Source organism: Dasypus novemcinctus, chromosome X (genome assembly GCF_030445035.2).
Source record: "Dasypus novemcinctus isolate mDasNov1 chromosome X, mDasNov1.1.hap2, whole genome shotgun sequence".
NCBI lineage: Eukaryota > Metazoa > Chordata > Mammalia > Cingulata > Dasypodidae > Dasypus > Dasypus novemcinctus.
In genome coordinates this window covers 148,148,484-148,174,397 of record NC_080704.1, presented here as the reverse complement: position 1 = coordinate 148,174,397, position 25,914 = coordinate 148,148,484, and the positions used below count along the sequence as shown (strand labels likewise).

Here is a 25,914-nt window from a genome sequence, read left to right as displayed (position 1 = left end):
TGAACTATTGTGATTAGTAGTAATCGAAGAAAATGTGGCATTGGTGTGGAGAAAGTGGCCATGGTGGCTGCTGGGGGTAGGGAGTGGGAGGACGAGATGTGATGTGGGGGCATTTTCAGGGGTTGGAGTTGTCCTGGGTGGTGCTGCAGAGACAGTTACCAGACATTGTATGTCCTCCCATGGCCCACTGGATGGAACATGGGAGTGTGTGGGCTATGATGTAGACCATTGACCATGAGGTGCAATGGTGCTCAGAGATGTATTCACCAAATGCAATGAATGTCTCATGATGTTTTGTTGCTATGGGGGGAGAAGTGGGGGGAGGGTGGTAGGGGGTATATGGGGACCTCATTTTTTAATGTAATATTAAAAAAATAAAGACAAAAAAATTTTTAAAAAAGGAGTTGTTCCATTGTCCACTTATATTTTGAAAGTACATATGGTCATGAAATCCAGGAAGAGAAAGCACATGTCTTCAGGACTTCAGAATAAGTAAAGAAAGAGAGCAGCAAGCATCAGGAGAATGTAAATCCTTAAATCTTTAGAGGATAGGGTACATACAGGGATATAATGAAATAAATAACACACCTGAATTTTCTTACTGTGAATACCCATCAAGGTAGGGTCTCTTGTCTTTATTTTCAAAAAAAAGTGATATATAAGCTTTCCCTCTCTTGAACTGGTTAGGATAAGCCCCAGACTATTTGTACACATTTCCTCATTTAATATTTCAAGAGAACTCTGCAAAGTACTCTCCCGAACTGTACTCATACAGTATTCTTCCATAAAAAGTATATTCTTCCAGTCAATGAGTGTATCTGGGTAGACTTGAAATAGATTCAATCCACCTTAAGTTTTGACTTGCTTCTCTGGTTAAACATGTCTCAGGATAGTAAAAGGATGAATTCTGTTGAAGTGAGACATCCAGCCTCATTTTGAAAGGCTCACCCCTGAAAGCAGCCCATGGTAGAAATTGCCATTTTTTGCCCCACTGTGTCAGGTCTATAGTACTAAATCAAAGTATCTCTGACTCGTCCCTCTCCTGTCAGAATGAATATGGTCTGCCTGTATTAAAACTTCAGGCACCATTTCACCTGTCTTTCTGGAGTTCCTTTTTTTTCTTTCCCAAACTGATGTCTGTGCCTTTGAGTTCCCTTTAAATCCTGGTACCCCAATATACATAGCCTTTTCCAAGAATGACCACAACCCTGTGTAGTTTGATAACAAAAAGATACAACAAGCCTAAGATACAACAAGCCTAATGCTGTTCTTTTCTTTCTTTTCTCCTCTCTTTTGACATCTCTTAATGATTCTATGGCCTGATTCAACTACTAATTTGCCACTGAAGTTGAGCAGATCGTTGCTGTGTATCATTCCGCCTCCAAACAAAAGGCATGGGACCACTTCACAAAAGCTCAGCGTAAAAACATCAGTGTTTGGTGCAAACAAGCTGAGGTTGGTAACTTTTTATTCTGGTAGCCCCTCGGGGACAGTTTCTTTCTTTAACAAGTTATTGATTTGACGTTTAGCCAGAATTAAATAGTGCCATGCTCCCATGGTCACAACAAAGCCCTAATGAAACACTTTAAGACAGGTTCTATAGCCTGTCACTGTGTCGAGACCACCTGCCACCAAAAGAGTAATAAATGTGCACATGTCTTGAATACATTTTCATGGATGGAAACAGTAGTAAAAATGTAGCTGGGATAATTATAAGTTTACTTTTCTAAGCCTTGGGTGCAACAATAATTACTGACTTGTGTTTCTAGTGTTAGTAATATTAGAGTTGCCTTACCATTTATTAGAGTGTGTTGACGGTTGAGGCTGGAAGCTGCCTGGTTTTACACTGGAACATTGGCTTTCTGAACTGCTTTTTTAAAGCCCATTCAGCCATCTTTATAGGTGGCAGCTTTAAAGACAACAGAGGCTCTGGTTTCAGATTAAGGTTGACATACACCTCTAAGCTTGTGCTGAAGTGACATTTGCAGTTTAATACTAGAACATGTGTGATGTGATTAGGTTGCTTTTCTGAATCTGAGATTAAAAACCAGGAAGGGAGGGTCGTTTTCATTGATCTGCCTTTGGAAATGGTGTTACATGTGCCTCAAGCTCTTTGTTCATATGGGCAGCTTCCTTACCCAGCTCCGGCCCTTTCAATTTATAAATGCAGAAAGTTTTTCATCTTTGCTTCTGAGTCCTCTTTGCCAGTCTGGTAGTGGTCTTGTTGTATGTATCCATGTAGATTGTAATAGTCTTTAATATTTAAATAGCATTGATAAAGTATTTATGTTTTATTTTTATTTTTTTATTTATTTAATTCCCCTCCCCTCCCCCGGTTGTCTGTTTTCTGTGTCTTTTTGCTGTGTCTTGTTTCTTTGTCCACTTCTGTTGTCGTCAGTGGCACGGGAAGTGTGGACGGCGCCATTCCTCGGCAGGCTGCTCCCTCCTTCGCGCTGGGCGGCTCTCCTTATGGGCGGCTCTCCTTATGGGTGCACTCCTTGCGCGTGGGGCTCCCCTACGCGGGGGACACCCCTGTGTGGCACGGCACTCCTTGCGCGCATCAGCACTGCGCATGGGCCAGCTCCACACGGGTCAAGGAGGCCCGGGGCTTGAACCGCGGGCCTCCCATGTGGTAGACGGACGCCCTAACCACTGGGCCAAAGTCCGTTTCCCCAGTATTTACGTTTTATAAAACACTTTCACATTACTGGTTTCACCTATGTGAGCCTACCAATAGATATGGTGTAGTGGAAAGAGCATTGGATTTAGAGTCAGACGTGAATTCAGATAGTCTCAGCTCTGACACATTTTAGCTATGTGATTTGGGGCAAGTTACTCAACCTTTCTTGGTCTCTGTTTCTTCATCTGTAAATCGGCAATAATGATTTTTTAAATCTTACAGGATTAAAGTAGAGATATGAAAACAATTTGAATAATTTTTATATAAGTGGTAAATATTCTTTCGATTTAATATTGACAATTTCATAAAAGACACAGAGTAGGTGTAGTATCCTTGTTTTATCTGTAAGGAAACTGAGAAACAGAAATATTAAGTGATTTACACAAAGTTATATGGCTAGCCATAGATCAGTTCAGGACTAAAAGTTATTCTTTTCATTTTGAGCTCCGGTACAAACTGCCTTGTAGCCTTGAGCAAATCATTTGTGGACCAGAGTTTTCTCTTCCAAAAAATGAAGGTAATAACCTATTTTCTCTGTCCTTCATGAGATTATATGAGATAGTTTGTGTGGCAACAATTTGAAAACTGTGAAGGGTGTTTAAGGGAAAATAAGCCAATCTCTATTCAGAAACTGATAGTGTCTGAGCCGCCAGTTCTGGCACAGAAATGGATCTGGGAGTCACTGATCCCTGAAGACATCATCCTAATGGATGGCAAAAGTCATAAAAAGCCAATAACATTTTTAACTGTTTTGAAAAAAGACAGAATTAAAAAGAAAAAGAAAAGAGGCTATTGTCTTAATGTAGTACAAAATGATTTTACTACCTGGAATCCTAGTGCTACCTCATGCTGTTGAGTCTCAACAAACAAAATTCAACATTTCAGATCGAATGTTTGCTGAGCTCTTTCTCCTTCTCAGGCATGATTCCAGACAATGCAAGGTGAAAGAGTCTTTACTCCCAGGGGGATTAGAAAGGTAACTAAAGTGATCAAGGGGAGGAATGGAGTTTAGAACACTAAATAATATCCAGACTCTTTAGTCCAGAGGAATAGAGGTAAGGGGGAAATGCTCAATATATATTACAATTGTAACAAAGCACTACCCTTCCTTCAATACACATACTCTTATATCCCTCTTAGTATCCCTTTCAGGGAAAGCCCTAACAGTGCATGTCAGACTGTCAGCGCTCTACTTGCTGTGCCAAATTATTGGTCAGAAAGAGACATCTAAAAGATGTTAGGCCACTCCAATACTCCAATACAAGGTCTCCAGCAAAAGCACAACTCACACAGGCTCTGATGGAAAGATGTTCATTTACACAGAGAAGAGACAGCAAGACCAGCTTCACTAGTGGGTGTCTGTAGCCCATGGCCAGCAGGTCTCAATCAGCTGGGTGATGCCAGTAGCTGTTCTGATCGCTGCACACACCTCTTGTGTGTTTGTGCCCTAGCAAAGGGGCATCATAGTAGAGGGAGCTGGCTCCTTCCCCACCAGGGAAAGATGTACTACAGGATTGTTAGCTAGATGTCATAAAACAAACTGTCTCTGAGAATATTTACATATGCTAGGGGGATAATGGAAGGAATGTACCCTTATCTACTAGGGGACTGTGTTTTATCCAGGCCAACAGAACTGGTCCTGAGCACACAGGGTCACAGGGAAAGGTGGAAGGCTGCACGCGGACCTTCCCCTCCAGCAGTACAATACTGCCTTTTAGGAGGAGAAAGGGAGCCTCGGGTTGGAGTACGGATTTGCCTGGACCACTGCCATTTTGTAAACTACTTTGCAGTAAGATATTCTCCATCAATATTATCAATCCAGGGTTTCAGTAATTATCTCAAACCTACCTATACAGTGGTATATGCTTGAGTTTAATTACACTCACAGTAAAGAGAGTCATGCCAGTGAACTAGACATTTCTCTGGACCTATAGAGAATGGAGAGCTGTGTACCCTATTGCCCAATATTGTACCACAGTTTCCTTGGCAAGATGATGAGGAAAAATATGTGGCCAGTCCAACTTCCTAGGAGCTACATGTTTCATGCTGTACTTGTAGAATTTGCAGAAACCCAGAAAAATGCTTCCTGCCCATTTGATGGGACTAAATTAAGGTCCACCTTAATCACATCAATCTTGATAAGCAAAACTCCTGAGAATGGAACACAGCTCATGACCTCCCTCTGGCATTACATTGCCTAAACCTAAAAGATCTCTTTTACTTTATATTAATGGCCTCTAAATCATGGCTGTTTTTTTTTTTCTATATTCTTTCAGTCAATAACAGGCAACTCTAAGGACTGAAAGGAGGTATCCTGTGGGAAGTAAAGAAACTGTCCTCTTACATTTTGACTGCCTCTTAGCACAACCCCCAAGCCCCACCACAAGAATCAGAATATCTCAAAGACTTAATCCCTGGACTGGACTGGCTTGTTCTTGGCCTAGGTGAACTCATAAGTAAGAGATTTCATCGGTAGAAGTTTCTGACATTTTGACCAGTTACCTCTGGGAAAAAAAAATAGTCACCTTGTGTCACAAAGTATCTGTTCCTTATCTCATTGCCATCCTTCAACCAACACCCAGCATTGTCTTACCCTGGTGAGAGAGAGGTTATAAATTGAGAAGAAAACATCCCTGGCTTCAGAGAGTTTTAGTTACTAACATTGGCAGCATATGCTGGGCAGCCTAGTATACTAATGAGTCCTTTTACTGGTTTACTTTGCAGATTTGTATAAGTGTGCAGTTCCTGCTAAGGCAACTGGAAAGGATAGTAAGAAAAGTCTGAAATCCCTTCCCTTACTAAAAGTCAGTGTCTACTTTACTAGCAAGTTGTTGTGGGAACCATGTCCACTGAATCATTAGATTAGAAACTAAATTGTAGGTGATATATAAAAACTTGATCCACAGCAGACAGCAATAGAAGGTGCCCCTTCTCCCCCACACCCACCCAATATAAGGTTTGCACCACTGAGACAGTGGAAAAGGGACTTGGTAATTGCCAGCATTCTCATAAAATGAAATACCGTGATTGCTCAGATTACTTCTCTTTAGATTTACAGGCCTACTATTCCAAACTCTGAAGAACTATTTGTAGAAAGATATTCAAGTCTTCTGCATAGCCTTGTTTTAGGACCCATCTGTGCTAACATTAGCTATTTGCTTTCAGCCATCAAAAGGCATAATGACTCACTTTGGATCAACCTAATTCGTCTAGTTTGTATTTTCATGATGTACCATATAGTATATATTGTTTAAGAACTATATTTGATCTTTGCTCCATTTTATTCATTTTGTCAAATGATATTTTAGGATCAAATTTCTACATAAGCATAGAAACTATTTCCTTATCCTCAGCTCCTTTCCATTCTTTCATCTTGCCCCTTCCCCACCAAGTTTCTTGTTAATATTACAAGTCCAGGTAAGTAAAATTTTGTTACACATTTAAGACAAGGTTAAGAACATTGATTTTCTAGTAATCATGTTCCTATTATAAAACATGAATGAAATGAATTTAAATTTTTGTAAATGTTATAAAACTATAGTTAGATAATTAATGTACAATGATTTATTATTTGTTTATGATAAATCTTAAATGTCAGCAGGTAGAAAAGTGATTCTTTTCATGCATTTTCATTTTCTTCTGTCTTGGATTTTAATTTTATTCTGTGTTAAAGTGTCTTGCCCTCCATTATGGAGCAATGTATGAATTTCTATGCTTCAGAAAAAGTTACCATTTCCGTTTTCAAAAATTACCAACAGCTCACTGTTTAAATGAAAAGTATCACACATCTGCTGTGGAAAATACATATCTTGAAAGGACAGGAGAGTGGTATAGAAATTTTAGCAGGGTTATCTTACCTTTTTTGATATAGTCTATCAGGGACCCGACCCACTCAATTTCAGGTAGAGATTTTTAAAATACAAATTCCTAGAAAATGTTTTGGTCTGTGTTTGGCACTCTTGGTTTCAGTACTAAATCCAGATGTCAGGATGGGAAATGAGGGAAATCTGCCCTTACTGCCTGCAGTTTGGTAGCTCAGAGTCCTCCTCCTGCCTGCACTTATGTCCAAGCTAGTTAGAGTGTCTTCCTCAGGTATATGCTGCCTCTTTGGCCCTTCACCATGAAGATACTGGTTAAGGTTTACTTCCCAAAGTAGAGTTTTTTTCAGATCTAACTTGCAGGTGCAGAAAACAGGTCCCTCATATTGCAAGTGCCTTAAAAGTAAGATTTTCAAAGAATTGAAATCTTTACATATGGGTTCTGTCACTTACTAAATGCTTCCCCTTAAGTTTGCTTTAATATGGTACTCTATAACCTGAGGTGTTCTCTTTGTCTTTTATCCCATCCACATGGCTTAGTATGGATATAGAAGAATGAAGATAAGAAGTGTAGTTTCTTTTTACCTAAGAAGGGGTGCCTAGTAGTTAGAGGGCGCCAAGCTCTGCCACTTTGCCTAAGTAGTAATGTAGAGCAAGCTTCCCCTTAGTTTTTCTTGCCCTCATTTCTTTATAAGCTAAATGGAAATAATAATTCTTGTTCCTGAAGTATTTTGATATTATGTAGGCAAAATTTGTCCATAGGTCTGTTATGTTTCTAGGGAGATTTAAAAATGTGAAAGACCTCTAGATAAGCTGTATCACTTAATCATTGAACTTTTATATGTCTAAGAAGAGACTATGCTTTGTTACCCAGCTGGAAGTACAAAGGTACTTTGTGGATTCTGAGCAGATACAGGGCATGTTTTAGCTCTCAGGCTAGATTTTCCTGCCCTGGGACATTTCCCTAGAAAGAACATAATTTACGCATCTGAGAAACACAGTAACATTCACAGAGTTAAGCAACATGTTTGTGAATTGATAGTTGGTCTCTTTTATACCCTCTGACAGCCTACATTTTTGTTAGGCAACTGGGAGAGCCACGATTTTTACTGATGCAGTTAGTTGTACAATATTTGAATTTGCCAATGTCAAACCTCATTCTAATCACCCTTCTAGTAGCAGCTCTTTGATGTTAACTGAAACCCAGCCTCCTCAGATAGAATGACTTCTTGGAAGTGAGCAATACCTTTATTTATCTCTGTGCAATGAGTTTGAATAAGACATAGCAAATCTCTCTCTTGATACAGCCCCTTTAGAGTTCACCTTTCTAAAACAAGTCATTATTTTCTCCTTAAAGTTTTAAGCAATGCCTCTGCAGCACATTGGAGATGTTATGTTAGCATCAGATTTTTCTATTACTTCTGAACTATCAGTGATGATACCGAACTCACTTTTTAAAAAGGGTCCTTTATTTATTTTTAGTGAAAACTTAACCTGATATATAAATAATATTTTTTCTGATGAAATGGATTAAAAAGGAGGGTAATATTTGGGTTAGTGTTTAACTACAACATTATGATTAAGAAATCCATTTGAAATATTTATGTCCTTCTAAATGCAGGCAATTTTCACTAGACAGCTTTTCATGACAGTCCAACTGGGGCTCACCTAGGAAGGAAATTCTCAACTTGGTACTGAAAAGCCTCTGACAGGCATCAAGTGGCCTCGAAATGATTACAAACTGATCCAAAATGCACAGTTCTCTTGTTTACATTTATTTTGGGGGAAAAAACACAAGTTTTTCATGTGATCTTGGTCATTTTCAGTGCTTTTCATGCTTTCCTAAAGATCTGAGCTTACGTCTTGTAGCACTTCCCTTTAACCTGAAGACCTTCCTTTCATTTCTTGTAATTCAGGTCTTCTAGTAAGGAATTCTGAGTTTTCTCTTGTCTGAAAATGTATTTTTTTAATCTCATTTTCATTCTTGAAGGAAGTTTTCTCTGAGTAAGTGGATATTTTTATTTATTCTAGCACTTTAAAGATATTGTCCCACTGACTAGCTGGCCTTCATTTTTTCTGAAAGAAATCAAAATATTTAAGTTGTTGTTAACCTCTATATAACATGTTGTTTTTCTCTGGCTGCTTTCAAGATTTTCTTTTTATATTTATTTTTCAGCAGTTTGACTGTGCTATTCCTATGCATGCTTTTTTTCACATTTATCCTTCTTAGGGTTCATTGAATTTTTTGAATCTGTAGATTACTGTTTTTCACCTAATTTGGGAAATTTGCAGTCATTGTTTATTCAAATGTTTTTAAATCATTCTCTCTTTCTGAGATTCAGTTACATGTATGTTAGACATTTGGATTTGATCCCCCAAGTCTGAGGATCTGTTATATAGATGGTAGAGATAGAAATAGAGTTAGAGACAAAATACAGATACCTGTTCTTTAGATTGGATAAATTTTTACTGTTATCTTTTCAAGATCTCTCTTTACTCTATCATCTCTATTCTACTGTTAGGCTCATTCAAATGTTTTCTTTTTAATTGTTTTTATTTCTGATAACATATTTTTCAGTTTTAGAATTTCTGTTTGATTCTTTTTAATACTTTCTATATCTCTGGTGAGATTTCCTCTTTTCATTCATTATGAAAATATTTCATTTACATCACTGAATATAGTTATAATATCTGCTTTAAAATCCTTGTCTGCTAATTACCCCATCTGTGTCATTTCAGTTTTTATCTCCATTGATTCCCTTTTCTTTTGAAAATGGGTAGCCTCATCCTCCTTATTATTATGTCAATAATTTGGGGCTTTATCCTGGATATTGTGAATATTATGTTGTAAGGACTATGGATTCTGTTATGTGCCTCCAAAGAATGTTTTAACAGTCAATATACTTGGTTGGATTCAAACTGTAAATTCTGTCTCTTAGATGCTCAAATCTAATACAGTTCTTTTACCCTTACCTGGTCTGCTTGAATCTGTCCTACACATTCATGGCTTAGAGTTCATAGGGAAATTTGAACATATCTAAAGCAGAATTTGGAGCTCTTCCTCTTTGGCTCTTTCCTTTTTGTGACCCAACCATCACCCCTCACTTTCCCATGACTGTTGTTGCACTAAATTCTCTCCTTGAATTCTTTAGGCCATAAAGACTGTAGGTTTTCTATTAGAATTTTAGCCATGCTGTATGGTGCTACCTTTAGTCTATCCTCAGACTAACAGGCTTTAATAATCTGGGAAGTCATCCTGTTTTCATCCCTTCTTTTTTTTTTTTTTTTTTTTTAGCTATTTTTTTTATTGACTTTGTAATAATATTACATTAAAAATATATATGTGAGGTCCCATTCAACCCCACCCCCCCACCCCCACTCTCCCCTCCTCAACAACACTCGTTCCCATCATCATGACACATCCATTGGATTTGGTAAGTACATCTTTGGGCACCTCTGCACCTCATAGACAATGGTTCACATCATGGCCCATACTCTCCTCCATTCCATCCAGTGGGCCCTGTGAGGATTTACAATGTCCGGTGATTACCTCTGAAGCACCATCCAGGGCAGCTCCATGTCCCAAAGACGCCTCCACCTCTCATCTCTTCCTGCTTTTCCCCATACCCATCGTCCACCATGTCCACTTTTCCCAATCCAATGCCACCTCTTCTATGTGGACATTGGATTGGTTGTGTCCATTGCACCTCTATGTCAAGAGGAGGCTCAGATTCCACATGGATGCTGGATGCAATCCTCCCATTTTCAGTTGTAATCACTCTAGGCTCCATGGTGTGGTGGTTGTCCTTCTTCAACTCCATCTTAGCTGAGTGTGGTAAGTCCAATAGATCAGATTGTAGGTGCTGGAGTCTGTTGAGGCTCAGGACCTGGCTATCACATTGTCAGTCCAGAGATTCAAATCCCCTAAATATATCTTAAACCCCAACATTAACTGCACCTCCAGCACATTAGCATGAAAGTCTTATGAAGGGAGATCCCATCTGAGTCCAGATTCATCACACATAAACACCATTTCCAAAGAGGGGCCATCCGCCCTGGTAGTTAACCTCATCGGCCATGACCATAACTCCCATGGGTCTCTTTAGCCCTCAAAGGAACCAATATCTGGGGGTTGTATCTGCTTTATCTGTCTCTCTGACTCTGCTCAGTTGTGCATGAGGGCAATCCTTCTGCCAGCCTCCAGACTCTTTTTTAGAAACTCGTAGCCATATAAACTCATTTCTCCTTTCCATTTCCCCCTTACTTTAGGTCAAACAGCATTTTAAAGTCATGTTATTTTATGTAGACATGGATATTCTGCTGATCCGCATTGAACCTTCCGTATAAGGTCATTTTCCAGTTGCATCATCAGTTGGTAGTTGATAGTGGTCCCTCGTTGCCAGGGAGGCTCATCCCCATCATCCCTTCTTTTAAGTGTTAGTTCCTCTTCAGAATATCCTTGCTTTTTATTCATTCTCCAATGCCATAAAGTAGTTGTGGGTTTTGTTTTGTGCCTTTTTCGGAGTTTATAGTTAGTATACATGGGAATTTGATCTGGTATGCATTTACCCCTACCTCCTCATTTTTACTATAAATTCTAAACCTGCAAAAACTCGATAAAGAGCTCTATTAAGTAAACTGTAAGGGTAAAGGGAAAGGTATGGCAAGCAGCAAAATCAAAGGGTCAGACATAGGAAAGTGAAAATGGAAGAAACCCTATGCAAAGTCAGAAGTCCACATGAGTAAGAAATAAGGGGTACATCGTGGCCAGAAGTACTTTCTAACATGGGAAGTGTACGAGTATCATAGTTTACTAGAGCTCTGGGTGTGGAAAGAAAATCTTATGTAGGACAGAGTGTACTCAAAGCTGTTTTACCTATTTAGACTGATTCAGTCTCACATGACCCTTTGCCTTTGCGTGAGAGTGCTCTGAGATTTTGTTATATGTCAAAAAACACTTGTGGGGAAGCGTCTGTGGCTCAGTCAGTTGGGCTCCTTTCTACCATATGGGAGGCCCTGGGTTCACATCCCAGGGCCTCCTTGTGAAAGCAGGCTCGCCCACACGCTGCGGAGACCCACACCAGCCAGCAAGCGCAGTAGAGTGCCGCCCGGCCCACAAGCGGCACGGAGAGCCGACTCAGCAAGGTGATGCAACAAAAAAAGGGAGACAAGCAAAAACACAGAAGAACAGGCAGGGAATGGATACAGAGAGCAGACAGCAAGCAAGGCGCAAGGGGGGATGGGTGGAATAAATAAATAAATAAATAAATAAATAAGCAAACAAACAAACACTGTGTAGCAATGTTCCAAAACGTACTCATCAAAAGCAATTAATGTACCACACTAATGAAAGAAGTTGTCAATATGGGAGCAGTGGGGGGTGTGCGGAGTGGAGTATATGGGAACCTCATATTTTTTAATATAACATTTTGTGTGATTTATGTATCTTTTAAAAAAAAGATAATAAAAATAAATTTTTAAAAAACACTACTTTATTTTATCCTGAATTCTGTTTATTTCTTCAACATTTTCAAGGCTTTCCTGTCTAAAATGTATATCTTTAAACCTTAGGAGATTCGCAACATTCATAATGATGAACTAATGGGAATCAGGCGAGAAGAAGAAATGGAAATGTCAGATGATGAAATAGAAGAGACAACAGAAACGAAAGAAACTGAAGAATCAGGTAATGATCAATCTGCTTTGCTTCCTTTAACTAACATCTGCTTGTGGGGATGATATTTAAAATATTTAACACCTGGTAATGTATGGGCACTTACCAATCAGACTATACACTAGCTAAAAATAATTGGTGAGGCTATACAAGTGCACACTGGCTGAATATCAGCCCCGGGGCTATAGCATTTTCTGTGGTTTTCATTTGACCCCATCTTCCATCACAGTAACTAATTGAAAATGGATTTTCTTTTCCAAAAAGCACTAGCATTTAGGCAGCATTGTTCTATATTTGTTTTGGATTTATTAATAATATAGTCCATAATAAAAAACCATAAGAGAACATATGTATAAATGAGTAACCAGCCAACTTTTTGGGGGAAAATTGTTAGATCTCTACCTCACTTACACCTTGTGCCAAAATTAATTACAGATGGTTTTAAAATGTTAGTGTAGAAAAACATACTTTTAACAAAAGAAAGGTTACCAGGGGCCAGGCTGGGAATAAGGAATGGGTAGTTAAGGTTTAAAATATATAGGATTCCTACTTGGAATGATGGAAATTATTTGATAATGGGTTGTAGTGATGGTAGCACAAAATTGTGAATGTAATTAATAGCACTGAAATATATATCTGCATGTAATTAAAAGGTGATATGTTAGATTGTATATATGGCAACAGAATAATTTTTTTTTAAATCCGTGGACCTACACTACACAATCAATGAACCCTAAGTTAAACCGTGGACTATACTTACAGAACAAATGTTCCATACAAATGCAAGATGTTAATAATAGGGTGGTAGATAGGAATCCTCTATTTTATGCATGGTTTTCCTGTAAGCCCCCAACTTCTCTAATAAAAAAAAATGTGGAAGATATAGTGGTTGGTTATATAATTTGGGGATGAAGGTCACAAAAGTAAAAAATCACAAAAGAAATTTTTGATAAATTTGAATTCATAAAGATGAAATGTTTCTTAAAAAATTGCAAAGTTAAACAAGAATCTACAAACTAAGGGGAAATATCTATAACATATGACAATATGCTTGTCTGCTGCCTTCTGTTGTGATATGGAGGTATGTTGGGAACCAAATAGGAGTCCACAGCTGTCCAGAGAAAAGCTTGTGCTCTCGCATAGTATAGTCAAAAGCTCAATGTAAGGCAGAGGCCATGGTGAGTCTCTAGTGGTACCTGTAAGACAAACCTGTTGAGAAGTATGACAGAACCCCCCCCCCCCTTCAATTTCATGATAAATTTTGGGTAGGGGAGATTACCATGAGGGAAAATAAAATGTCAGTTGGAAGTCCAGTGTTTTCAGGCAAACCATTTAAGACAATCTTTGGAGAAGGTAAGGTACAGTGGAAAAAGCACTCGACTTTAAGTTAGAACACCTGAGTTCTAAGGCCCAGCTCTGTCCTTCTTGACTTAGGAGGGGCTTCTTTCCCACCAAGCCTCAGCTTCCTCATTTATATAAGTATAGAAAGTATCTAACAGGGTTGTTGTGATGGTTAAATGAGTCCAGTCATTTATTTCATATTTATTACATGTCTGGCACTGTGCTAGACTCTGAAGATATAGTAATATAAAGCCCCTGCCCTTGAAGTGCTCACAATCTTGTAGAAGCACATAGTGCCTGGATCACATGCTCAGTAAGTGTGTTTGTGTGTGTGTGTGTAAGATAGAGATTATAATTCAAATTCCCTGGCTTCAGTACTTCTGTATTGAAGTCAGCAGCTCTATAGTCACTTGAGTGGTCCCAGAATCTTCACTCCATGAGCAGAACTATTAAGGATACAAAACCACCAAGTCAGACTTTTTTGAGAGCATTCATTAGCTGTTACATCTGCATTTCCTGTATTTTGCCATATGCTAGAGCTCAAAATGTACAAACCGCCATCTATATTGAATAAACCCATTCTCATCAGTGGATAATTAACGTTTTCAGAACTGTGAACTAATTACTGCAGATAAACACTTGAACTTATACCAATATAAACAAGAGTTTAATAATAATTTAGCTATATAGATTACTTAAGTGCTTAGCCAGGATATTTTAAAGCTGAATAATCTTTGACTTGTAGGATTGTCTACACTTTAGTATCTGCTGTACATATACTGTGTTTATCGAGTGATACCATGAAATAAATGTAACATAAGTTTGAGCATCCACTTGATAAATGACTGAGTGTGAGGACTTATTAGAGGAGGACAGGGTGTATGGGAGATTCAGATTGAATGCACTTACTAGGTTTATATAATTGCGTTTTGCTTCTGTATCTCTTTTGAGTTAAAAGCTGTATTGGCTACTACACAGAATCTTATTCATTTAGAGACTGGAAGCTCCCTGACAGATCATCTTATAGCTATTTTCTTTCCTGTTCCACATGTTAGGATGCTGCTTTGTCAAATAAAGCTATCTACAATAGACTTAATGGAGCTTACCAAATAGCTTTTCTCCCAGAAGGTTTCAATTCATTTTAATTCAAGGACTTTTGTGCATTTTTCTTCCCCTCGATCGTATCTAATTTTGTTATCTTGCTTCTGTAGTACTCAACTGCAGAAATCCTGCTCATTGTGAGCCAATGAGAAGGTCCTCAGCTGCATGTTTTAGCTATCACTTGTTTCCAATTAAAGGCTTAAGGAACTAGATCAGAGAGTTTTCTTTCTGCCTCCATGCTACCAAACTTGAATTCCAGGAACCTATAACATGTTTTTGGTTAAATTTCACTTCCCAGAGAAAGTAAGAGTCAAAACCAGCCTCACCTCTTCAGTTGCCTTTCCTTGGATTGCCACAAAATGTTTCTTCTTCAAGAGACTCTATGCTAGCCAATCCATATTTGTGATGCAGTATTTAAAATAACTCTCGACATGGAAAACAATGTGCTGAAGAAGAAGAATCACATCAAAGAAAATCATAATAATGTGAAAATATTTCATTCTATTGTTAACCATAATAGGAAGTATATGTACCCAGTAAACATAAGATCAGCCAGCTGTTCCCTTTAAGCATTCTGCCTTCTTTATTTAGATTAGTGGTTCCTGGATTTGGCATATGTAAGAATCATTTGGGTTACCTTTATAAATTCAGATTTCTGGGCTTCAGTCTGATTCAGTAGGTCTGTAATCAGGTTCAGAAATCTGCATTTTTTTCAAGCATCCTAAATTATTTAGATGCTGTTGGTCCAGGGAACACATTATGGAAAACATTGATCTAGACTAATTTTCCTTCATTGTTCTAGCCAACGTTCTCTTCCCTTGGTATCTAACCTCTCTCTTACCTCCCCACTACCTCCCATTATTCCCACTTTAAGAGTTTGATATGTTAATAAACAAGCACTATGTCCTGTAAGCTGAGGGAAATAGAGATATATATTTGTTTTCAGTCAGCTCACAATTTAGTAAATACACAAAATATAAGAAATACCAGTTGTGCTACTTCAGCAACACATATACTAAAATTGGAATGATACATAGATTAGCATGAACCCTGCATAGGATGACAAGCAAATTCCTGAAATATTCCGTATTTTTGGTTAAAAGGGGAAATTTTAGGTTGTAGATATGTTACTAGGAAAAAAAAGATTTTTCTAAAAATCATAGGACTGTACAGCACAAATAGTGGACTCTATTGTAAATAATGGACTATAGTTATTAGTACAACTATAATAATATTCTTTTGTCAATTGTAACGAAGTTAGCACACCAATACAAGGTGTTAATAATAGGGTGGTGTATGGGGATTCTTTTATTTTATGCATGATTTTTATGTAAACCCAGAAAGACAGAGAGAGAGATTGTGATTTCCCAACCATATGTATTTTTTAAATGAATAAAAGAAAGAAATACCAAGTGGTGGTAACCTGGACGGTACAGGTAAGAACTCAGTAGGACAAAATATATCAGCGTGAGCTAGAGTAGTTATAGTCAATGAATCTTGAGCAGGACCTTGAAATATAAACCAAATACAAACCAATTTTGACAAGAGGGGGGTAGATAAGAAATATTTAAAGGGGGTAGCAGGGGTGAAAGAGGGAAATATGCATGATGTGGAGTGGACATCACCAACCCAGGGTACACAGTATGGACGAATAAAATATGGATTACAGAGGACTTACTGGTATTCTACTACAGAACTTTTGTGAGTAGTAATGGAAGAAACTGTAACATTGATCCAGAGAAAGTGGCCAAGGTAGTTGCTGAGGGCAGGGAGAGAGAAGTAGAGATGAGATATGGGGGCATTTCAGGACTTGGAATTGTTCTAAATGATATTGCAGGGACAGATGCTGGACGTTATGTATCCTGACATAACCCATTGAATGTACTGGGGGAGAGTATGAACTATAATGTAAACTCTAATCCATGTGGTACAGCAGTGCTCCAAAATGTATTCTCCAAATATAATGAATGGGCCACAATGATCAAAGAAGTTGTTGATGTGGGGTATGGGGTATGTGGGAACCTCTTATATTTTTTAATGTAACACTTTTTAAAATTTATGTATCTTTTTTTAAAAAAGGCAATTTATTATTAAAATAAATAAATAAAACAATTGAGTAGGCAAGATGGTCCAGATTATAGGGAACTATGAATACCAAGCCTACCTGTAGCACAGTAGGCAGCATACTATGCTGCCTACTATGAATTATGTATTTTAGGAGATAATTTTGCATTAAGAGAAACCAGCCAGGGACTTTTATAGGAATTGAGAGGCGAAATGAAGGTTGGGACTAGAGTGAAAGCAACAGGAACTGACACAAAATGATAGAAGAGAAGGGGGCAAGGGAGAACATGAGTTTAAAGATGCTAGGTGTCATTTTATAGGACTAAACTATAGTCTCTGGTGCCAAATTGGATATAGATGATGAAGTAATGAGTATAGATTTTCCAGTCTGAAAGACTGGAGGATTGGTGATAGAACTGACAGCAAAGGGATGATAGATGGAGCTGATTTGCAGAACATGATGAGTTAATTTTCAAATAGTAGGCAGTTATTAAATAGGCATAAATGATTTGTATTCAAGTCAAGGTTGAAGAGATAGAGTATATAAGTGTTGACTGAAGCACCGAGAATATGAACAAATGAGTACAAAAGGCAAGTGAGAGAAGAACAAAGGGCTGAGTACAGAACTTTGGTGGCTACACACAGTAAGAGAGAAGGAAAAGAAGAGATGTTTGTAGAAGAGTTAGAAAAAAAAGCAATCTGAGACACTGGAAGTAAACTATAAAAAAATATTGGGTTGTGGGAACCGAGAGAAGAATTTATAGAAGTAGAGAGTAATCAATGTTATCAGTTGTTGCAAAGAAGATAGGGATTGAGAGCAATTGAGTTGATCAAGAACTATTTTAGTAGAGTAATAGAGATAGGTGCCAGATGTATGATGTTAAGGAGAGAGAAAGTGGACAAAAGAAGTGGTCAAAAAGTTTGGTACTGAGAAGAAAGAAATACAGGTATTATAAATGGCAATTAGAATCTATAACAAACTTAAAGCTAATTTGTCATTTGTTGTTAGGTAGGAGATATCTGTAGATTAGAAGGGAAGGATCCATGGAGATTGTGAGGTTGAACAAGCATGTAAGACTACTTATGGGTAATTATGAAAGTGAAATTCTGGAGAAGAGAATGGGAAGTGATCCAAATTCAGGTTGAGTTTGCTTTAAAGAGAGGAGAAATCTCTTCCTCTGAGACAAGAGAGGTGAAGTTGAAAGTATAAAAGCAGCCCATGTTTCTCCATATAGTAAGAGATTGGTCATCCATGGCTTAAAGAAACGATTCAGAAGTGAGATCAAAAGGAGGGAGGAACAGATCTGGAATAAGTTCTGTAGGAAATATAGAAGGAAGAAATCAGTGAGAGATGAGAGTTCTGACATCAGCAAGGACCAACATGAGTCTGTATTGACTGTGCAACTTCCTATAAGAGTACTCTGCAGGGTGACAGGAAGAGGGAGTTACTGTTTGATGGGTACAGTTTCTGTTTGACGTTATGAAAAAGTTGGGGTAATGGATATTGATGATGGTAGCACAATATTGTGAATGTATTTAATACTACTGAATTGTACACTTGAATGGTTCAAATGGGACATTTTGAGTTGTATCTATGTTACTACAGTAAAAAGCGTTAAAATAAATAGTTCTCTGCAGCTCAGGATAAGGAGCAGAGAAAGTAGTCAGGTGACATTGAGTTGAGGTTTGGCACAGTAAACTTGGACAGAGGTTTGTAGGAGAGTAAAGAAATTCAGTGTGCTAAGGAGTTTACAATGGAATCTGATAGCCAGAAAGCAATTAATGAGCTGGATGAAGCTGGCCACTCCAAGAGTTTAATAGTCCCAGCAAGAAAAGAGAGCCGAATCTCAAAGTGCTCAGGGACAGCGAGATAACTGGCAGACAAGGATACTATGTTTGAGAGGGAATGTAGAGATCTTTGAGGGAACATGATGAGGTCCCAGGTGCATCCATGCTAGCAGACACCTGATTGGAGCAGGTATAATGACCCATAGAGACAAGGAAAGCAAGGCATTGTGAGGTCATGGAAAGCACTTGAGATTTTGCCTGAACTGGCCTACAGCTGACCCCAATGAGTCATGGTCATATCATCTTCCCCTCTTTCTTTACACTCTGTTCTTTTTAGCTTTGTCCTTTGTGAATCACTCTAGCCTAAGCCTTGAGATGAGCTGTGAGGGAATGTTGCACATTATTCCATCTATAACTTGGTAACATTATTTAACATCTTCTAACAGCCTTTGTAAGGCTAGCTGATACCCTGAATTTAATTCCATTAATATTTATTTCCTTTACACCCTTCAACAAACCTAAACATTAAGTTTTTGATGGCACAAAATCATATTTTACATTTTGAGGCAGAAAAACATGTCTGGGTTCTGCCTCATCTAAAAGGAGGAGTTCGCAGCTGCCTTAGTACTTTCATATTGTCATAATGAACTGGCAGCCTTCAGATTTTAGGAGTAGCCCGCATAAAGAGAAACATTTTTCCTACATAGGAAATAGTCAAAAGGAGAAGCTGAGAACTAATGACAGCAAGATATGAATACATTCACTGTACTACACTCTTTAGTATTAGGGCTGATGGATTCACCTACTCAAACATATTATTAAAAGGTGGTATTGAACTTTGCAATGTTTTCTCAACGTACAAAGAATTCCAGCTCCAGAAATGGGTCCAATTAATATTAAGTGTGTGAAAGTAAAGACTTGGTTCCTCGTTAAAATGACAAAACCCTCATTTCAGAGAGTGGGAGATACATTTTACAGGTAAGGTCCCCTCAGGAATATTAATGGAAGATCACATTTTCTTTTGATTACTGACAGGTCCAAACTGAGGAGGTTATTATCTGCTCCCACTTTGCTGCAGGTCCATCTCTGCTCATCTGCATGCCCTTTCCCCGAGAAGGGAAGCCGACCTTTCTCCTCTTTTTTTAGAGAGATAATATTTTCACATTTAAATTGAAGAATACACCTCTTATTATTCTTCTGTGTCTCTGCCCTTGTCTCTTCCACATGGCTTGTAGAATATGAGCATAATCGCTAGCCTGTGATACAAGAAGAAACAAAAGGAGGGAAACAAAATATCACTATTTTTATTGAGCCATGTGGACTATCAGAGCACAAGCATGCAAACCAAATCATAAATAAATAACTATCCAACTAAATGGGCCACTTAATTTACAGAGTAACCTGTTTGCTATTTAGCCACCCTCTAGCTCGAGATGCTATCCTTGGTTCAGACCCAGCAAGCAAACCAAATATTTTTTCGTCTGTTTGGTAGTCAATTAATGTTCCTTTTGCATACAGCATCCTGTGTACAATCATCCCCTTCATTTTCAGCATATTCTTTTACTGTTGTGATTGTTGGGAACACTGTCTGATGAGAAGTGTCCGAGAAGCTGGGCAGGATGACAGGGATAGATATTATTGGAGTGCTGGAAATCCAAGTCTCTGTGTAAAGGTTTTCTCATCAAAGACATAAAATCTGTGTGATTACAGCAAGAATTAAAACAGTAATAAAACAAAATATAAAATGAATGTGCTCTGCCAAATTCCTTTTATAAATTTTTAAAATAAAATGGGAGCTTTAAAACTGCCATATCAGACAAATTGCATGGTCATCACACACAAAAATATAGATACTGAGAACATGTCTCAACGCTACTGGAACTTAGTCCTCACCAGAACCATTATTATTACCTTGCCACTCTCTGCTTTGGATAGATAATCTGATCACAACAACCTGTATCAGTACCTAATAAAAAAACCCTTATGTTCAAGGCATTGAAATAAACCAAACACTTCACAGGCAGAAGCTCTGAAGGAAGAAAAATAATTCATTTTATGGATAGGAAACATTTTCACCCCCAGAATATGGTTTTCTTCTGTGTGTTTCAGCTTTGTAAAGCACAACTTCTTTCCATTCATTTTTTTTTCTCCCCTTCCCTTCTACCCCCCCCCCCCGCCCCAGTTGTCTGTTCTCTGTGTCCATTTGCTGCATGTTCTTTTTTTTTTAAGATGTATTTTATTTATTTATATCTCTCCCCTTCCCCCCCACCCCCACCCTGGTTGTCTGTTGTCTGTTCTCTGTGTCTGTTTACTGCATCTTCTTTGTCCGCTTCTGTTGTCAGCGGCAGGGGAATCTGTGTCTCTTATTGTTGCATCATCTTGTGTCAGTTCTCTGTGTGTGCGGCGCCATTCCTGGGCAGGCTGCACTTTCTTCGTGCTGGGCAGCTCTCCTTACGGGGCACACTCCTTGCGCATGGGGCTCCCCTATGCGGGGACACCCCTGCGTGGCAAGGCACTCCTTGCACACATCAGCACTGCGCATGGGCCAGCTCCACACGAGTCAAAGAGGCCCGGGGTTTGAACTGCGGACCTCCCATGTGGTAGACGGATGCCCTGTCCACTGGGCCAAGTCTGCTTCCCCCCATTCATTTATGTACAAAACAAATCTTGTCTTTGAAAATCACTTTGAAAAACTTTTACCATTTATAGATACAAGGATTTGATTTCCTTCACTTTTCTTTTATTTTTGTCCACCCAAAATCTTCCCCAATAAGTAGCCAAGAAAATTCACTTTTATGAAATCACCTTTTAACCTTCTTATCCATTTAATATATAGATATTTTAAACAAATCAATTTTATTGTTACATATTAATGAAGCATAAATCCATCCGAAGGGTACAATCTATGGTATTCAGTGTAATCACATATTTGTGCATTCATCACCCCAGTCATTCCCAGAGCACTTTCATTATTCCAATAATAATAATAAACAGACAAAACTCATCACCTCTCTCAATCTCTCTATGCCTTGCCTGATGCAAATAGCTGCTATTCTTTTTCCTTCTCTCTAACATATTTATATTTATATTTTGTAAAAACCAGTCATATATACACTATCCCCATATTCGTGGTTTACAGGAGGTTTTACTGCCTTGTACAGTCCCATGTTTCAGTTTTTAGCTTTCCTTCTAGTAATATGCATGACCTTAGACTTTTCCTTTCAACCACTGTCATAACCATACAATAATACTGCTACTGACAAACACCATGATGTGCTTTCACCATTTCTATTCATTTCCAAAGATTTACAATCTTTTTACCAATTCTGCACAGATTAATCTTCAGTTCCATTCTCTACCCTCCTTCTATTTGCTGTTGAGCTAAATTTTAATTATTAACTCCATGAGTTTATACAATATATTTAGTTCATAATAGCACAGTCATACAGTATTTGTCCTTCTGTATCTGGCTTGTATCATTTGACAAAATGTCCTCCAGGTTAATCCATGTTGTCATATGCTTCACAACTTCATTTCTTCTTACTGCTCCATAATATTCCATCATGGATATATACCACAATTTGTTTTTCCATTCATCAGTCGATGGGCACCTGGGTTGTTTCCAACTTTTGGCAATCATAAATAATGCTCCTATGAACATTGGTGTGCAGATATCTGTTCATGTTCCTGCTCTCAGTTCTTCTGGGCATATACCTAGCAATGGTATTGCCAGGTCACATGGCAAGTCTGTATTCAACTTCCTCAGGACCTGTCAAAGAGTCCTTCACAGTGTCTGTACCATTCCACATTCCCACCAACAGTGCATAAACATTTCTATCTCTTTACATCCTCTCCAACATTTATAGTTTTCCAATTTTTTAACAGTCTGATAGATGTGAAATCATATCTCATTGTAATTTTGATTTGCATTTCCCTAATTGCTAGTGATGTTGAACATTTTTTCATGTTCTTTCTTTGCCTTTTCTATTTCTTCTTTGGACATTTGTCTTTTCAAGTATTTTGCTCATTTTTTAATTGGGCAGTTGTATGGTTGTATGTTGAGTTGTATGTTGAGTTGTATGATCTCTTTGTATATAATAAGTATCAAACCCTTATGATATATGTGATTCCCAAATATTTTCTCCTATTGAATTGGTTACCTTTTCACCCTTTTGATAAAGTCCTTTGAGGTCCAAAAGTGTTTAATTTTGAGGAGATCTCATTTATCTATTTTTTTCTTTTGTTGCTCATGCTTTGCATGTAAGGTTTAAGAAACTACCACCTACCACAAGATCTTGAAAATGTTTTCCTACATTTTTTTCTAGGAGTTTTATGGTTTTTGCTTTTATATTTAGGTCCTTAATCCATTTTGAGTTAATTTTTGTATAAGGTGTGAGATAGAGGTCTTCTTTCTTTCTTTCTTTTGGATATGGCTCTCCAGTTCTCCCAGCAGTATTTGTTGAATAGACTGTTCTGGCTCAGCTGGGAGGGCTTGACAGCCGTGTCAAAAATCACTTGATTGTAGATGTCAGAGTCTATTTCTGAGTTCTTGATTCAGTTCCATTGTCAATGTGTCTCTCTTTATGCCAGTACCATGCTGTTTTTACCACTGTAGCTAAGTAATATGCTTTAAAGTCAGGAAGTGAGAGTCTACCAACTTTGTTCTTCTCTTAATATCTTTTTGGTTATTCAGGGCCCCTTACCCTTCCAAATAAATTGCAAAAAAGCCTGTTGGGAATTTCTGGGTAGAATTGACATCTTAACAATATTTAGTCTTCCAATCATGAACACAGAATGCCCTTCCATTTATTAAAATCTTCTTCGGTTCCTTTTAGCAATATTTTGTAGTTTTCTGAATACAGGTCCTTTATGTTTTCCTTAAGTTTGCTCCTAAATATTTGATTGTTTTTAATTGCTATTAAAATGGAATTTTTTTTCTGATTTCCTCCTCAGATTGCCCATGAGTAGTGTATAGAAATGCTATTGATTTTTGCATATTAACTTTGTATCCTGCCACTTTGCTGAACTTGTCTTTCAGTTCTAGTGGCTTTGTTGTGGATTTTTCAGGAGATTCTAGATATAGGATCATTGGGCTCATTTTCATATCTTTTTTCTATGTTTTGTGTTCTATTAGTAACCAAAAAAGAAATATACTACAATTGTTCACATGTGAGCAATAGAGATTAGTGGAATCTCATATTTTTTACCATAATCATAAACCAGGGACTTGGAAGGTACTCAAAAATTTTGCTGATTGAATGAAAATCCTCTGATTAAATACTCTAAAATACCTTTTATGACGTTTGTCATTGAAAAATGTGCCCTTCAACATAAATAATTAAGTTTAACCTAGGTTTCCCCAAGTGTCTTACTTTTTACATTTTCCATTCCTCTGTATGACTGGTCCACACTACATTCTTTGAAAACAGCTGTCAGCAAAATTATTGTTTCAGTATATGTCAATTCGAGACAATAACCTTAAAAATTGTATTTTCAGAGCTCTTGTACTGTGCTGCATTTCAAGTAAAAGTAACCAATGTTACCTGAAAATAACACGTACATTTGGGGTGGAGTATATGAACTATGACAAGAACTTTTTTAAAATTATTTTTTATTTTTTAATTGTCTTTTTTTAAAAGATACATAGATCACAAAAAATGTTACATTAAAAAATATAGGGGAAACAGACTTGGCCCAGTGGTTAGGGCGTCCGTCTACCACATGGGAGGTCCGCGGTCAAACCCCGGGCCTCCTTGACCCGTGTGGAGCTGGCCCATGCACAGTGCTGATGTGCACAAGGAGTGCTGTGCCACGCAGGGGTGTCCCCGGCGTAGGGGAGCCCCACACATAAGGAGTGCGTCCTGTAAGGAAAGCCGCCCAGCGCGAAAGAAAGTGCAGCCTGCCCAGGAATGGCGCCGCCCACACTTCCCGTGCGCTGACGACAACAGAAGCGGACAAAGAAACAAGATGCAGCAAATAGACACAGAGAACAGACAACGGGGGGGTGGGGGGGGGGATTAAATAAAAAATAAATAAATCTTTAAAATATATATATATATATATAAGATTCCCATATACCCCACCCCCCAACCCCCCTTCCTCCCACATCAACAACCTCTTTCATCATTTTGGCACATTCATTGCATTTGGTGAATATATTTTGGAGAACTGCTGCACCGCGTGAATTATAGTTTACATTGCAGTTTATACTCTCTCCCAGTACATTCAGTGGGTTATATAGCAAGACTTTTGGGTGTCAAAATCCTGTGTTCATTTACAAAAACAGATCTGTGCACTTTTGTGTCCATCTCTTGCTGCCATGGCCAACTCAGACCTACAATTCCTCACTGAGAGCCTGTTTACACATTTTAATTTAAAATGCCAAATTTTCATGGTACTGAGGTGAACTACAAAGGAATCTGTATATAGTGTTTTACTATTTTACAATGGTTGTTTAGCCTTAGTATCACAGGCAGAAGCTCTGAAGGAAGAAAATGACAGCCTCCGTTGGCAACTCGATGCCTACCGCAACGAGGTAGAGTTGCTCAAGCAAGAACAAGGCAAAGCCCTCAGAGAAGATGACCCAAACAAGGAGCAGCAACTGAAACTCTTGCAGCAAGCCCTGCAAGGAATGCAACAGGTAAATGCAGTTTAGTTTTCTGAGCTTTTGAAAGCGTGGCATCAGCTCCTCACCTATTAAATGTGTCCCCTGCAAGCAAATAGAATAGCAAACCTCTTACTCTTATTGATAGTCTGTTCTCTGGAATGGCTGAGGAAGAAGACGATATGTTGCAACTCATGAAATAGTCTTCTTAATGCAGAGATAGCAAGGGAACAGCAATTTTCAAAGAATGAGCATTCAAAGAAAAATAATTAATATTATTGTTTTGGGATGGGCATCACTATCCCAAAATCCTCAAGACTGAGAAATGAACAAACATAAGCGGTGAATGCAACTTGTAACACTGATGTAAAGACAGTGATCACCAGAGTTTCTAAGGGGAGGGCGAGGGAAAAATAGGTGTAACATGGGGCATTTTGGGGACATTGGAATTATTCTGCATGATTTTGCAAGGCCTTTATACATTTTGTTAAAACCTATAATATTGTGCAGTGCAAAGTATAAACCATAATGTGAACTATATACCATGGTTAGTAGCAATGCTTCAATGTGTGTTCATCAATTGTAACAAATGTACCTCACTAATTAAAGATGCTGTTGATGGGGGAAAGTGTGGGTTGGAGAATTTATAGGATATATGAGAATTTTGTGTATTTTCAATGTAATCTAAAGCTCCTTTAAAAATAGAAAAATAAAAAAGAAATGAAGGGGGAAAAACCCTCCATAGAACATAATCTAATGTTTTCTTTATGCTTCAGAAGGTACTTCAGCATTTGGAGAGGATCTTCATGGTCATTATAAAGAAACTCAGTTACTTAGATATGAA

General features: G+C 38.1%; 1 protein-coding gene and 1 non-coding gene across 11 annotated transcripts in view; both read left to right on the top strand.

The window, feature by feature from the left end:
- The window catches only part of ENOX2 (ecto-NOX disulfide-thiol exchanger 2), a 389,024-nt gene that overhangs the window by 351,329 nt on the left and 11,781 nt on the right, over window positions 1-25,914 (top strand). For all 10 annotated transcript variants that reach the window (XM_071213203.1, XM_071213206.1, XM_058291492.2 and 7 more), the window contains 3 exons: window positions 1,349-1,455; window positions 12,070-12,184; window positions 24,925-25,106. In XM_071213203.1, coding sequence (XP_071069304.1) covers window positions 1,349-1,455; window positions 12,070-12,184; window positions 24,925-25,106 — 404 coding nt within the window. The remainder of the gene's footprint in view (window positions 1-1,348; window positions 1,456-12,069; window positions 12,185-24,924; window positions 25,107-25,914) is intronic.
- Window positions 15,607-15,708, top strand: LOC111761365 (U6 spliceosomal RNA). The gene has a single exon (XR_002794754.1). It is a non-coding gene; the product is annotated as a U6 spliceosomal RNA (small nuclear RNA).